The 15,276-nt window shown below is 37.5% G+C and overlaps 2 protein-coding genes across 4 annotated transcripts; both read left to right on the forward strand.

Annotated features, from left to right (window-relative positions):
• Positions 1-292: 292 nt before the first annotated feature.
• LOC136277181 (uncharacterized) lies at positions 293-1,643 on the forward strand. Its single transcript, XM_066158874.1, has 2 exons — positions 293-1,076; positions 1,608-1,643. The coding sequence occupies exons 1-2, from the start codon at positions 327-329 to the stop codon at positions 1,641-1,643; spliced, it is 786 nt and encodes a 261-aa protein (XP_066014971.1). The 5' UTR covers positions 293-326.
• A 4,860-nt stretch (positions 1,644-6,503) lies between these two features.
• Positions 6,504-14,701, forward strand: LOC131773600 (thyrotropin receptor-like). Of its 3 annotated transcripts, none has more exons than XM_066159285.1 (5): positions 6,504-6,644; positions 10,224-10,343; positions 11,085-11,324; positions 11,892-11,963; positions 13,284-14,701. In XM_066159285.1, exons 3-5 carry the CDS (start codon positions 11,122-11,124, stop codon positions 14,629-14,631), a joined length of 1,623 nt encoding a protein of 540 aa, XP_066015382.1. In that variant the 5' UTR covers positions 6,504-6,644; positions 10,224-10,343; positions 11,085-11,121; the 3' UTR covers positions 14,632-14,701. The 3 variants fall into 3 exon arrangements, with proteins under 3 accessions (XP_066015382.1, XP_066015381.1, XP_066015383.1); XM_066159284.1 differs by having other exon boundaries at positions 11,118-11,324; XM_066159286.1 differs by lacking the exon at positions 6,504-6,644 and adding an exon at positions 9,167-9,228.
• Positions 14,702-15,276: the final 575 nt, after the last annotated feature.

A 15,276-nucleotide genomic window follows, 5' to 3' on the forward strand; every position in this document is an offset into this window, starting at 1 on the left:
ATATTCAGGTGTTTACTGTACACGCGTGGTTACATTTGTAGGACGTGGGGGAGGATTACGCTGGTGTTCCTCACAGTACTCCCATAACACCAGGAGGAAGTTTCTACATTCCTGAAAGTGACGACACATGCACTTCTTTTGAAGTAACGTTCGATGATCTTCGCGGTGCACAGGCAGAACACAAACCTGCTGACGCCCTTAACGAGTATTTGCAATCCCGAGATACCAGTCCAGTCCGTTGTAGGCTTAACACTCCGTGGGAGATCGCAAGTGAGAGAACAAAGCGTTACTACATACGAAAAGCTGGACAAGGTGTGACCGCCATAATGGAAGATATCGCGCTCAAAAGTCCTGCTGAGTTGTTCCAGGCAATGTGTTCCTCGCAAGCCATCCAAAGAACTTTGTCAAGTGACGAGGAAACTGAGACAACTGTCGATGAAACCCTACTAGGAGCGCTTGCTGATTGCTACCACGCTGCTGGATGTTGGGAGACGCGTCGGCAAATTCTGTCTATCATGACCGATAAAGTGTCGTTTAAGAAGTTGCGACTTTGGATACCAGACCTGTCAAGTTGTCGTTTTACCGAGGCCAAACGTCATTGCCTGAAACACGGGAGAGGAGCACCTGTATCGTCAGCGCAAGCCCCTGTGATGCGTGTTTCCACTGCACAAATAGATCACTTTATCACATTTATCACAAGTGCACATGTTATCCAGGACTTGCCCTTTGGGGAAAGGACTATAACGTTGTCATCAAAAGAGACAATCAAAGTTCCCAACGTTATACGAACCATGGTTCCAGAACGATTGGTAAAGCAGTACCTCGCGTATTGTGAGGAGACAGGATTTAAAGCCCTCAGTCGCAGCACCCTATTGCGTATCTTAAGTGTCTGCGCCGCGTCTGTGAGGAAGTCCTTGCAAGGACTCGATTACATTAGTTCTTCAGGGGCAGAGGCATTTGACGATTTATGCAAAGTAGCCGAGATGCTTGGGGACGCCGGGCAAGGGATGGGGTGGGCAAAACAGCAAGAAACCATCCTAAGGGAAAGCAAGCGCTATCTAAAGAGCGACTACAAGGTACGTTTTATTAATTTGTTTGTTTAATTGCAATCAAACTTTTCTACTGCGATCAAGCTTGTAAGTTAATAAGCTGGTCCAAGCGCGTTTGCTAAGTATAAATTTATTATGTCGCCGTTTGATTATTCGATGAAGGTAGCCGATATTTTTTACTTCCCCCTATGTTCAATGGGTGGACGCTTCTATTCGTTCAGAGTCGAACGAGTTTGCTGATTTTGGATTGGTCGTTCTGATAAAAAGAATAGACGGCGAGAGTCGGTTTATGGTCTTTGAACCCTATCCAGACCAGGGGGGGAGTGCCCGCGCTGACTTTGAGCGTCTATAACTTTTTCAATAATCAACCAAACGCTGCCAAACTTGGCAGCTTTATCTAAAATTTATCTGGAAATAATTTAGTATGACAGGTTGTCGTTTCGGGAACTTAACGTTGCCATGGTAATGTCATTTTGACAGACATCCTTTCTAAATTCGTAATTTTTGTGTTTTTAGTAATGGAAATTAGGTTTAATGTAGTAATTTTCACCTTTTTAGGCCTTTTTGGCAACCTTTCAAAGCAAGAGAGGATAATTTTATCCTCTCTTGTTTAAAGTTTTTAAGGACTTTTCAGTAATTTGTGGCGGTTTTCTGAGGTTTTTGAAAAAGTTTGAAATCCAGGATGGCGGATTATAATTGTCACAAGACATGACGTCATCATACCACGTGACGTATACCAAAAGATAGATGTTCAGACATACTATATACCCTCTAAGTTTCATTGTCATTTCTCAAATATTCTGGAAGTTACGGAGGGGGGAGGCGACTACTGATCCGTTGTTGGTTCCCCACTCCGTCTTGCTATTCCACCTCTCAGTGCTTATTATCTCGAATTATAGGATTCCCTAGTTTTACAAACACTGAATTCATCAAAAGCCCTGCATTCTGTTCAGTGTCTTTGATGACAATAAGGGCCATAAGCTAGCGTGGACAGATTTCTCGCCCTATTGCTGGGGCTTAGAAATGAAAAAAATTATAACTTTGAAGCGCTCATTTGTAATAGATTAGCTGCCGTTTGGGTTTCCTCTAATGTCGCTGCTTTTTGCTACATTTTTGATTACGGTATAATCTTTGGGTATGGATATGTAGTTGTTCTGAATTTTCTAATACTCTCGATCGTCTTTGACACAAAGATTTCCACACTCTTCAACTCAGCTCAAGCACAATAACAGTCGAGCCAACCAATTTTACTGAACGTGGCAGGATACAGAGAGGCAGTGTACAGTGGCACTGTGGGTGCAGTTAACAGTAAATGTGTAACTTGGACTTTTTTTTTGAAAAGCATTCTTTAAGCCAATCTAGCATAATTTTTATACGAAAGCATAATTTAGAACATGATTTTGAGCATCATTTGGATATATGCTATTTTTATTAGCACAATCTATAGCAACTTAGTGTCACACACCAATAATTTCATTGAGAAATCTAATTGGGCGAGAGCAATCAATCAATAAACAAAAGTTGCCATGATGAGTGCAATAAATGCAGCGGATATTGCATTTATTCTGTCGAGTTTAAAGTCTGCCTAATTTCGAAGCCCCTCGCCCGTGTAGTGGTTTTAAAATTTTGCAAGCTGAGAAAGATATGTCTCATGTCATGATATCATGGACTATTGTTTAGTAAAACAATGGATAGCGTTGATGAAACGCTCTCGTTGGCTGCTAAAACTCGTAATATCCTCACACTATTCACTCCCGGACAACGTGCACGGGATTTGCGCCGGAAAATATTGTAATTCTTGCAGGAAAAAACGAGTTAATATCATCTTTTTGTGCTATGTTATCTTCCTGTCTTAGTTTATACTAAAAAAACTTCATTGCGTTTCGATAAATATTCATCACTAACCACTTCTACATGAATTTTCAAAACAAACTTTATTTGCATAGCGAACAATAGTGTCGTCAGCACGCTCTCTGTACTTCGCTCTCTCTTAAATTTGTTGTCAAATTGCTACCATGTGGCAGTCGTTGCAACAATGAATATTTCGTCTTACCACAACCCTCTTCGCTAGGATCACTTTTTTTTATTTAGATTTCTCATGTTTGTTTCCTAATTATCGAAGACTATTAGCCAAGCATTACCCCGCAACAACAGGTCGAGAAGTCTGACCACGCTCCGGCCGTCTTTGTCCATGAAGACTGAACATAATGTATAAGATATTTTGAGGGCTTCGTCGTAGATTCCAGTGTTCCTGAACCCCGTCAACTGGCCCTAACAAGACAAACAACAGATTCAAGCGTTTGGACGTGCGGATGACGAGGAGATCCTCGCGAAGGGCAACACGAAAACTACTAAGAAATACTGTTACAGGAAGGAAAATATTGGCCACTGTCAAATTAACTCGTTGTTGATGTATTATATTATATGACGTTTTATTTTTCGCTTTTTACCCCAAAGGGTCCCGAAAGAATTTTGATGGTTCTCATTAAATGCTTTAAGCCATGCTAATTGAATAATTGGAACACTTACAGGATACCGCCTCAACGACTAATGACCCATAACCATAATTTTAATAACTTAAATTTTATTCCTTAATTGATACTAAGCAATCTTCCCCCCCCCCCCCCCGCCAAATCCTTGATTATTTAGAAGCCAGGCGTTTAGAACTGAACAATGATATGCGCCACAACTGTTTTTAAGTACTATGATAAGGGGCAAAAGTAAAGAGATTTGCGGGATTGTTGTCATTTTACATTACAGCTGCAAGAGCTACTTTTACCAAGGAAAACTGCTCCTGAATGTGCAAATTTTTATAAGAGTAAATCTGATTTCTGTCATCTGGAGAATTCAAGTACTGTTATCAGCTTTGGGAGATTGATCTTGGAATATGATGTAGATAAATTTGAATATAATCTCTAAACTCAGGGCGAAGGATTTGGATCAACGCCTTTACTTTGTAACGAACAAACCCTTCCTACATTTCCATTCTTCACCGACTAGAATTACATAACTGTGAAAACACTGCGACAGATATGATTTCCCCTCTCTACCATTCATCCAAAATTCAAGTATATTTTCCCCTTAGGCAAGGAAGTTCTTCGTAATAATTTCTTACGGACCATTTCAAGCAGGAGAAGAAACACGTGATGGCAGTTTTGTCAGTATTTCTCTTTTTCGTTTATCCTCATGTTTTACATTGACAACTTTGGCATGAGTTCAAGTTAAGTTATCAGAGAACCATTAGTGTAAACAGCAAGTAATAGCGTCCTAATGTTCCTCTTAAGATTTAGAAAATACTCGTCTTAATTTTCCCTTTAATAGTAATGCGGTTTAGTTTGCGTGGTATAGTTACTAAGTTATTTTCAAAAATGGCTGCGTTTGGAACCGGATTATAGGCATTTTCAGAAATGATGTTTGAAACGCAATGTCCCTCTTTGGAAAGTGAAAACGCTGTTAGTTATACATTTTTGTTTCTTCTAGAATGCTGGAAAAAATTGTTTGACTTCAGGAACATACTTCTCCTGTTTAGATAAGGGTAATTGGTACGTAATAGAAAACATGAGCTAAATTACCTTTCAGTTCAGCCAATGAAGGAGATAAAATGCTTAGCTACTTAACTCCTATACCACCAACTGGTGCAAAAAGGTACAATTAACAATCCAAAAAAATTGGTCTCTTCTCTGATTGCTTTTAGCGTCATTTCCTTTAATATTTTCCCAACGACAAATTATCTAGCTATGACTTATATATATATATATTTTTCCGACTATTGACATATTTGTTTTAACTATCAGCGGCAGAATCCTGCTTAAACCAAATTGCAAGACATAGGGTGACCTCACGTTTTCAACATCAACTTGCGCTAAGTTTCCTTTAAACAACGTAAGAACGTAATTCAGTGCAAATGCAAAACGAAAACCAAATCATTCAAATTTGACATGTAGGCCAGTTGAAATCCATCACCTGATCACGCTTTCAATAAATGATGAAATGGGGTAAGTTTCTAAATATTCGTTATTGCTGCGTCCGAGGGGTCTTTTTTTTACAAGATAATTTGGTTTTAATCAATTGAGTTGATAATTGGCAACCGTAAAAAATTTCTTAAGCTGACTTTTCGAGAATCAACCCGAAAGGCTAACGCTCCAAACCGGTCAGTTTTAGAAACTCTTTTCAGCGGCCACTTTAGTAAACTAACGTTTGGCCTAAGTATTACACTGCATATTCTTATTGGGAATATTTTCAGTAGAACCTCGAACTCCACTTAAAAGAATTAAGAAAGAGGTCTTTAGTAAATCTGTCGGCTGACAAATGGTTTTCTCTATAATTTTCTAATTACTATTTTAACGCAAATAACAGAACTCTTTAGCTACAAGTTGCGTCTTTTGTGTTATGATGGTCATTTTATTACCAGTTTCGTGCAAGGTCAAAAACGACTTGCACATTAGGGTCTGGACATAATGAATCTTTGGCAACCAGTCAAAAAAAAAACAGAATTTTGTATCGTTCTGAGTTCTCTGTAAAATTTTGTGACATTTTCACATCTTTGCACAACCTTATTAAGACCTCCTTCGGCTACAATGAAAAAACGTCACTCCTAGCCGGTGAAATAATTTTGTATTAAGATTAAATATTTCTTCTGTATGAGAGCTCCACGTGTCTGGTGCGGAACATACGTACGTCAGGCTGGTTAAATTGAAGTAAGGGAAAAGTCTTACACTTTTTTAAGCTAAGAGGCAAATTAACATAAATGATTTATCATTCTACCCTCCTATTCAGTTGTCCTTTTGAGTCGCTTTAAGGAAAAAATGTAGTAAAGTGATTATCGGAGTTATCAGATTTTTTAAAAAAAATAGTCCTTTATTCTATTTGAACACAGAAAACTTTCTTATGATAAATATAGGTTTAAATGTCAGCTTAAATAAATTGATATATGTTTGAGAAGTAAATAATTCCATTTGTGATCATTTTGATGTCAATCTAGATTTGATTATGCAGATATACTTTTAGGAATGTCTACAGATGTCAGCGAAATTTGGTGTTTTAAGTGTTATCCTGCGGAGAAAACAAAATTTCGTCATTAATTTTATTTCAAATTAGCAGAATTAGGAAGACACACAGACTGACTCCTCTGAAATCATTAGGAATAAAGTTTTGTTTATATTAAAAATTGAAAAATTATGATCCTATGATTCAAAGAAATTTTATTGCACCGGAAAGCCCTACACATCTTTTTTTTTCAAAATACGTGATGTTTTCGATTAGCTTAATTTCGATTGAAAGCGTTTTATTTGAATTATTCGTTTCCTTCCGAGAATATTAGACAATGGCAAAGTTACACAGCGATGAAAACTTATCAATTTATTAATGGTATAACATTCTAAAAGATTACCGCTTGACGTCACACATGATTATATTTACATCCTTTCTGATGGCCTCCGTGACCTACAAGTGATCTTTACGATGTTATCTTTCCGTAATAGGAGTTGACTATCGCATTTGCGGCTATTACGGCTCAGGGAGTGGACATAAGAGGTCTAAAACAGAGACTGAATTTTTAGTGAGATATTTCAAGAAACAGCCCGAGAACGACTAAAGGTACTCGACGAGAAATCTCAATCAAATTTCTTATTATGTATACTCGATGTTACACGTTCCTGTTACTCAGGAAGATAACACCACAATATGTCGTTGCAACCAGTGTCTTTTGTAAGAAATGGAGATACAGTGTATGCTAGTATTTTTTCTTGGTTAATTTTGTCCTAAAAAGGTGGGAAATTTAGGTAGCTTTGGGCATTTTCAAGTTTATTTTTGCTGAATTGCCTTGCAGCTTTTTCATTATACACATTAGCATAATGTTGCTCTATTTCTCAGCGAGATTACTCCATTCGATATCAAAATGCAATTTAGTGGCAAGAGAATTCCTTTGCTACACTCACATTTCTTAAGCTTCATGGCAACATTTCTATATTTTATACTAGGTTTGGAGGGTGTTTTTAACAGTAGATAAGAGAATGCTCTCAGCAAACAAAGACGACCATAATTTTCTTTTCTTTCTTTTTTTGAACGTTGTAAAACAGGTAAAGAAAATGTTTTTAATTTAAAAAATTTAATTAAACGTTCAATGATGTTTTGTCACTCTTCTCGAACCGTGCTTGCATCCTCAAATAAAAACTGGCCATGAACACAGACATTTTTCCCACGCCACGTCTTTGTGTCAAGTGAAACAAATAAATAGACCCCGATTTTAAATTCATCCCTTTTGAATTGTAGGAAAATGCTGTAAGTAGAAGGTGCGTGTAAATTGTCATTGGTAATAGTATGAATTGCCTTTGATGAACATAAAGCTGTGTCAAAAGGTTTGTGTAATATGCGCAAGCAGTAAAAATAACCCACGAATTGTTATTTCATTTTAACAGTTGCGTCTTTGCGAGCGCTCATGGAAACGTACTGTTTACTTTATTGTGTCCATTGTTTGATCGCCATAGGATATCTGGCTACTCAAATGTGAAAGTTTGGCTAAAAAATTAAGTGCGAATCGTAATAACACCTAAGGAAAGATTTCCAAAGCCCAAGTATCCTTAAGCGGCACCACCTATAAAGAGCGTACTGAGATGAGCTCTGATACTCAGTATTAGGATTATCGTCAAGGTTTATGTTACAAAATATGAAAAATAACTCATCAGGGTCATTAAAAATGAGGGAGCGAATGTTTATCTGTTGAGCAATAAGTAATACCTTAGCAACAATAGTGCCTGCCAAGTATGTATTTTTTTTCTTTTTTTTCCGAAGTTGTTTAGTTTTGCATTTATTTTTTAATTCATTTATGTACAATAGTTTAAAGTCTCCGGTCTTGGATTCACTGTATGTTATCAATATTATCATTATTGTTATCGTTATTTTTTGTTATTACCAATATAACGACAAAATTTAAAACGTACTCATGCCAGGCTTACAAATACAAGTTACAAATTTAACCTCACGACCTCTGGGGTACTAGTTATACGAGAGTAAATATGGAGTTATGGTTTAAGTTTCAAAATTGAAAAATTAGCATTTTAGAATTAAGGGAGAAGAAATTATTTTTACAAAGCGGTAAATGGTAAGCAGAAAGCTTTTGATCGCATCTGTCACCCCTTTATCGGCCTCAATCGCTTCCGATTTGAAATTTATACCATCTAGATTTCCTGATGTTTCGATTTTTGCTTTACTTTATCCAGTCTTCTCCTTTCTTGCGATGGAATATTTTGCTCATGTATTATTAGGATGTTATCTCTCCTTTTTTTTCGAAGTTGTTTAGTGATGTGTTTCTAGCAGCCAAATAGAAGATTTGGTGTCGACTTGTTTTCCTATGAAATTGAAAATTGTTAGGCATCAATGTCGCCCGTTGCTAATTTTAAATATATTCTTTAAATATACATTTCTTATTTCAAGAAAAAAATTAAAAGATGAATTTGAAGAGAGAGTGTAAATAATATATTGTTTTCCTTCATAAAATATGCGTGTTAGATTGATTTCGAGAACAGCACCCAAATTTGAATAACGATTTAGGATCGTGCGGCATTGGACTTGTTGCAGAAAATAATAACAACATGTTTACCTTACCTTGCTGAGTTTGTTAGCTAAAATACCCAAAGCCTAATCATCAATTTTCGAGATTGGAAAGTTTATTCGTCATATTCTCCCTTTTCAAGGTCTACCGCATAGATCAGTTTTTAATTTTATGGTAGAGAAGTTTCAACTTTTTTCCAAAATGTAAATCAAATTTCTATCGTGTTACTGAAAATGTCATTTTAGCTTTAAACACCAGAACGTTTTGCGTTCTTTACAATTTGTTAATGAAGTGAAATAAAGATTCGTTAGTTTATCATATTCAGAAACTGGTCGCAATATTATTCATAACACGATCGAAAGACATCCCTTGATCTTAGGCAATTTGGAAATTTAATCCGTTCGGACCCCCTCTGATGTCAAGTTTTTTTTAGATAATATCAACAAGGTTCATGCACCTGCCGGAATTACTAACAGGACTTTTTGATATGGTTGTCATTTTTATTTACATATATTACAACTCGTAATGCTTGAGAGTTGTTATTCTAGATTTTAATTACCGGTAGGATCTGTAATTTCGCTAGTCTCTCGCATCTGACGGCCACAGTTCAAATGGACTCCATACTTTAAGGTGAGAATATTGCACATTGTTTTTTCTCCAATTCTTAAACCAAAGACAAGAGTTGTATTTGCTTATAAACTGGCTCAACAGTTTGATAGATATTCCATCAGTGCTTTGGGTTTCTAGTCAGACGGAAGTTTTTTTCTTAGTTTTTCGTTGATTTCGCCTGACTTGTTCAGTTGTAATGGAAATATAATCATATCCCTTGAAAGGCATATCGCAATCCAATAGAAAGCCACAATGGAAGCTAACGTGTGTCCAAAAAGGTTATTGCGTGCTGGTCTGGAAAAAGCCGTAATACCCGCAGTCGGCCGCACGGCTCTCTTGCGTTTTCTGTGGCGAGTAGAGATTTTAAAGTTAAACTTAAAGTAACATACAAATAAAGGAATATGCTGTGTGTTTCGATTAATTGTGAGTTTCTTGTTCTGTTATAGAAGAGTTTTTATTAAATTTCCAGCACACCCTCTACTTATGTATATAATCCTGTCTTGTGTTTAAAGATAATATATTTGCTGCTATATTGCAAATACCTATCGACCTAGGGGAGGGGGGAGGGGGGAGAGGGCGAAGGGTATTTGGCGCGAGGTCATGGTGTATGGTCTCACTTCTCCATGCGAATAAGATTTTAATGTGTGATCGCCACTGACTCTGCTGATTACTTCTACTCATTATGCCGAAAAACCTAAGTCCCGGACACCGAAGACCTTCCTTTTAGCCGAAGATCATTCTATGAACTGGCCTTACGCAGATGATCTCAGTACCCAAACAAGGAAACTAATACCCTGTTCACAATAGCAAAACATGTTAATTCAAACAGGTTCTCGCTGAAAGTAAATCAGAAAAAGACAACTGAAAAGCTGAACTTTCCATGCATAGGATACAAGTGATTACTAACTTGTATTTTCTTCTTATTTGTGATATTTGAACCAAATATCTATGAATCTTTACAATGAGGTTAATCATGGCTGAAACTTATAGAAAATTCACCTCTGCTTCTTTTACAGGCGTGTGGTCATGATACGCCCTGGAATTCAACCCCGTTCGTAACATTCCTATACTTGTGTGCTAACTGTTGTCGAATATTGCTTAACTGAATTGGAATCATTTGGGAATCATACAAACAGGTTTGTAAAGCATATTTTTAAACAAATAGATAGTGTCTTCTCTGATCGGACCTTGAGAAAGTGTCCCATAACTTTAGTGTCAATTTGAGACCTCATGGAATGCAAAAAGAGTTAGTTTCCAAATTGCGTTCCGAAAAACATTTCCTGCTCTGAATAGAACGATGATCTATTATAGGTACAATATCCCTCGCCACCCCTCCACGTATTTTATCAGGTTCCCTCTACGTGTTTGCTGATGCATGTTTATATTCATTTGTGGATGGGCAATTTTAGAGGGAACTTCCTTGTAAAGAACACAACACAGCAACCTCGCCATCGCTCCAACTAATCCTTTCCCATTTAGAGTATGGAGTGCCCTAAGCCTTACGCCACGCATCTCCCTACTTGTTACTAACATCCTATCAAAACGTTAAGTATGTTAAGAAAAGTTAGAATGTGCTTGCTTCTTTGCCTTTATTACACCTTATCTCGCCCCGATAAGAAGTATAAAAGGATAGACTAGTATTGGAAGTTTAAGTTTCCAAAGGGAAAAACCTGTAATTCGAAATGGGAGAGAGGGAGGGTGGGAGATTTTCTAGATTCGCACTGGTCATATCAAAGAAAAAATGTCAATGCTCCTGGTCACCTCAAACCATTTAGACAAAGTTATCGCCATCTAGATGTTTAAAGGGTCAGTGAAGACCCCTTTGAGGTCTCTTTAAGGTATCGAAGATCTGGTTTCTTTTCATGTTTCCTGAAAAGGCTATTGGCGTCAACTTGTTTCCCTCCCAACAGATGCATGGTGAAGCAAATCTTCGCACTTCTGTTTGTGGCCATCTTTTTGTCCCCTTCTTTCACAACATCTGTCACAGAGACGTGTGTCACGCCAATCTGTCGTTGTTCATCTTATTCAAGTTATAACGTGACGGTCATTTGCTATACAGACGACGTAAAGTACGACTTAAACCGTTCCATAAAGAAGCCGGAGGAAATCGTCGCTCTGTACGTAAATAGCTATGACTCATTATTTTACATTCTTTCTTCTTCTTCTCTATCCTTCTTCTATGTTATAGCTTGAAATCGCCTTTGAAAATGTTCCTAAGTACGTCAGTGAAGAACTTGGTGTCCCCACTGAATTGAAGAGGAAAGATGCGAGATATTTTTATGTCAGCGATCATTGCTAATGCTGAAAAAACTAAAAACTTTCACTCTCCTGCAGCATGAAAAATGCTGAAAGACTTTCACTCTCCTGCAGCATTATCGAGTTAAATTTGCTCAATTCTTCAGTTGGGCACTTTGCAACAAGAACGACTTAATTGTTCTGTGCTGGGTTACCTGAAGCCCAATTAAAACTAGTCTCTGTTTGGTGGAAACAAAAAGCAAACTTGATACTGGTACACGGACATTCGTCGTCCAAGAACAATGGCGGTACTCACTGAAATATAGAACCAAAAATAATAATAGAAAAATGCCTAATGACGACATAGTTATTAGGCTCAAGTAGAAGTGAGGTTTATTCGAGTTTCCTAACAAACTATATCACTTTGACCAAAGGTTATTCTTTTTTAGTACTGTCGTAGATGATAACGCTACCAATATACCAGAAGGCACATTTGCCAAGTTCATCAATTTGAAATACCTGTAAGTATCTTAGTAACTTGTGATCAAATATAACTTTTTGGTTTATTCGTTTTGTTCTCCCTTGCCTTCAAGCTAATTTTTATGTTCAAAGAATACTCGTTTTCACTTAAAGTTTGTTAAATCAACGTATCTGAGGAGCACAGCAACATGGTCTAACAATATAAGACATGGTTTGATGCTACCCTGGTTTAAGGATTTAATTTATGTAACCGAGAAGTTACAATTCATAGAACCAACCTTTCGACACTCCTGTCTAATGCCCTCATCAGGTGATCTAATCGCTGCAACAACGAAGAGGACCTTTTATATGCTCACTAATTGGTAGCGTCGATTAGTGGTGAAAATTGATAAATCACTACTAATCGACATTACCAATAGCGCCGTTATTTGGAAGCCTGTCCGCGCTCCTTTAAATCGCGATGATGGCGGCTTACTACCTGATGCCTATTTGAACTCGTCCGAAAAAAGGGCAACTAATTAGTGAGAATATAAAAGGACCTCTTCTTGCAGCGATTAGATCACCCCTGAAGAAGGCACTAGACATAAGTGTCGAAACGTTGGGTCTATGAATTGTAAGTTCTCGATTACATTCATTAAATCTTTCACCAAAGTAGGATCAAACCATGTCTGATTGTCTGCCTGGTTGCCTTGTGAACTTTAATATGGTGAAAGATTGCCCATCGTGAAGCTCGATTGGGTTCAACAGTTTCGTTACCATTGATATTGACACCTGTCATATATATACATTACCAAGTTAAAAACTTAGCTCGAAGTTGTTTCGTGAAGTTGTTCACCTCTAAGTAAGCTTTTTTCGCTAAAAAAGATAGCCTTGGTATATACCTTTGGATATAATTTCGAATTTTGTTCGAAAAACGACAACAACAGCAACAACGACCATGGTGAACCTATTAGGTACATACATTATATCTATTTAACCGACATAATATGTTTTTACCGATTATTCATCGAAGTGGATATCTACTAAGCTGTCAAGCAGCAAGGTCAATATCCACAATTTTCACTTACATCAAGACTATTGAATAATTGTTGTAGTATATACCACAAACGTAGAAACCATAGAATCAATGTAGTTTTTTTCAATATACCGAAAAATGATCGCAAATTAAACCCTTGACGCGTGATTCGTCTCTTCGACTGCTCGAAGAAGAAGTTTGCTTGCTAATCACCTCCGAATTAACCCATGCGCAAAAAGCACATCTCAAAGATGTGGTATATGTATTAACGATCAATATTTACATGGGATGCCGTGTGAACTGTAATGCAACCTCGCGATTAATTACCAATTTGCTTTTCTCAAAGGGAACTCAAATTCAAAAACTTGAAAACCTGGAATGGGAATATTTCCCGCGAGCTACCTTCTCTCGAAGCAATTTTATTGGTGACTGAGAATACCTTTGTTCCTCCTTCACACGTTCTCAAAGCGTCAAGCCTTCAGCGCATCTCTGGTGTTACTTGGAGCAGTGCTTGCAACAACAAGACACTTATAAAGAACCAAACTCACTCAAACGTGACGCTTTTCAAGAAAGGGGTGTATGACATTTACCCAAAGTCACGCTGTCGGGGTTCACGCTACCTTGTCGAATTAATATCTCGCTTATTTGCTAAGTATGGATTTGTAATTGCTTTCGATGAAAAATGCTTCACCTCTGAAGTGACAGTCATCCCAATGCATCGATGCTGGGACAGTGCCAATGAAGCTCTATATATTGAATACCTGTTAACTCCATTAATAATAATCTTCAACTTGACAGTGTTTTTTACAATGGCTACCACAAAAACACTCAGAAAACTACCTTGTATGTTATTAGTTGCAAATTTGGCCCTGAGTGATTTTTTCCTAGGAGTGTACACCCTTGCTATCACGTCATCACGTCACGCTATGACTTATCAAGCCTTCGTTGGCGTGATGAGCTCTTTGTGTCCAGCTATTGGTTTTGTGTGGGTTGTCGGGCAATTTGTAGCAGCTCTTTCTTCATTGCTGTTGACTACTGAACGATACATAGCGATTATCTTCTCCATGAGACCAAGTATCTCTGTCACAGCAATAGCATGCCTCTATTGCATGGCTGCCTCGTGGGCAATAGCTGTATTTATGGCATCCCTTCCATTCTTCGGTGTGGGAACATACACTACGACTACCTTCTGCCTTCCGATCCAGCCTGCGAAGGGAATCCCTCATTCGTTTGCGTACAGCGCCAGTATCGTCGCAATTGGAATTTTGTTGTACATCATCACTATTCCCATGTATCTCCATATTTTTGTCCATGTGAGGAACTCAGGAAATCAAATGGGTATAAAGCGAGATGGAAAACTGGCCAAAAAGATTTCAATCTTGGTCACAAGCAATTTGATGTTTTTTCTTGTTCCTGTGTTTATAGGAGTATTATGGTTGATGACTCAAACTTTCAGTAAAGTTTCTTTAACGACCAGAGAAATTTTGGTGGGTTCATTAACAACTGTTTGTTTTAGCATCAACTCCTTTTTAAATCCTCTTCTTTATGCATTTAGAGACAGAAGGTTTCGAGCGACATTAAAGCGTAGATTACACCGTCTTATTCATCCAAACACCACTTTTGTGCAACAAGTCAGCTATAGATCAGCGGCCGATACAAGATCTAATGCCGGGAACACTATAAAACTTAAATAGAAAAATAAATCCACGCAGATGATCGTGTTGATATTAAAGTGTAGACGTAACCTTTTTTTTTGTCGTAAAGGCGAAGACACATCTTCTTTGCCAACTCTTAGTCGATAATAAATCAAGTTTTAAACTTACCCGTTAAGCAGCGTTATATTTTATGTAGAAAATAAGAACTTTTCCCCATCTTTTTCTCTTTGTCTTTGCGAAGGGCATATGCGCAAAATGTCAACTCTTCATAAATCGCCGAGCATTGCTGTCAGAATCTCCATTTGCTTCTCACGGATAACGCTGTTTAACATTTTCTTCAGAAGCTAAAATCTGCATCAGTGTATAAGTTATGAGATTTCTTTTTTTCATTATCTTTAACTTTGTGCAATAATTACTTGCACAAAGTAATCACTTGCACAAAGTAATTACTTGCACAAAGTAATTACTTGCACAAAGTAACTACTTGCACAAAGTAACTACCATCAAGCTTTGTTGATTCGCTGCCTGGATATGATGGCAGCCATACCAAATCGCTAAATCACACCTGCTGGGCTCAGTTTTACTTTATCTCTAATCCCAGTGGAAGCCTTACCACGTATGTATTAATTGTTGAAACATGCCCTCAAGACAGCTGGTTGAGTTTTTTCCTGTTCAGTTTCGATG

The sequence above is a fragment of the Pocillopora verrucosa genome, chromosome 12 (assembly GCF_036669915.1).
Source record: "Pocillopora verrucosa isolate sample1 chromosome 12, ASM3666991v2, whole genome shotgun sequence".
NCBI lineage: Eukaryota > Metazoa > Cnidaria > Anthozoa > Scleractinia > Pocilloporidae > Pocillopora > Pocillopora verrucosa.

Bases quoted from the DNA above. Each gene is read 5' to 3' on its own strand.
- LOC136277181 (XM_066158874.1), top strand. From the start codon at position 327: ATGGAAGATATCGCGCTCAAAAGTCCTGCTGAGTTGTTCCAGGCAATG. The intron at 1,077-1,607 runs GTACGTTTTATT...TCACCTTTTTAG, and splicing joins ATCTAAAGAGCGACTACAAG to GCCTTTTTGGCAACCTTTCA.
- LOC131773600 (XM_066159285.1), top strand. From the start codon at position 11,122: ATGGTGAAGCAAATCTTCGCACTTCTGTTTGTGGCCATCTTTTTGTCC. The intron at 11,325-11,891 runs GTACGTAAATAG...ATTCTTTTTTAG, and splicing joins CCGGAGGAAATCGTCGCTCT to TACTGTCGTAGATGATAACG. The intron at 11,964-13,283 runs GTAAGTATCTTA...CTTTTCTCAAAG, and splicing joins TTCATCAATTTGAAATACCT to GGAACTCAAATTCAAAAACT.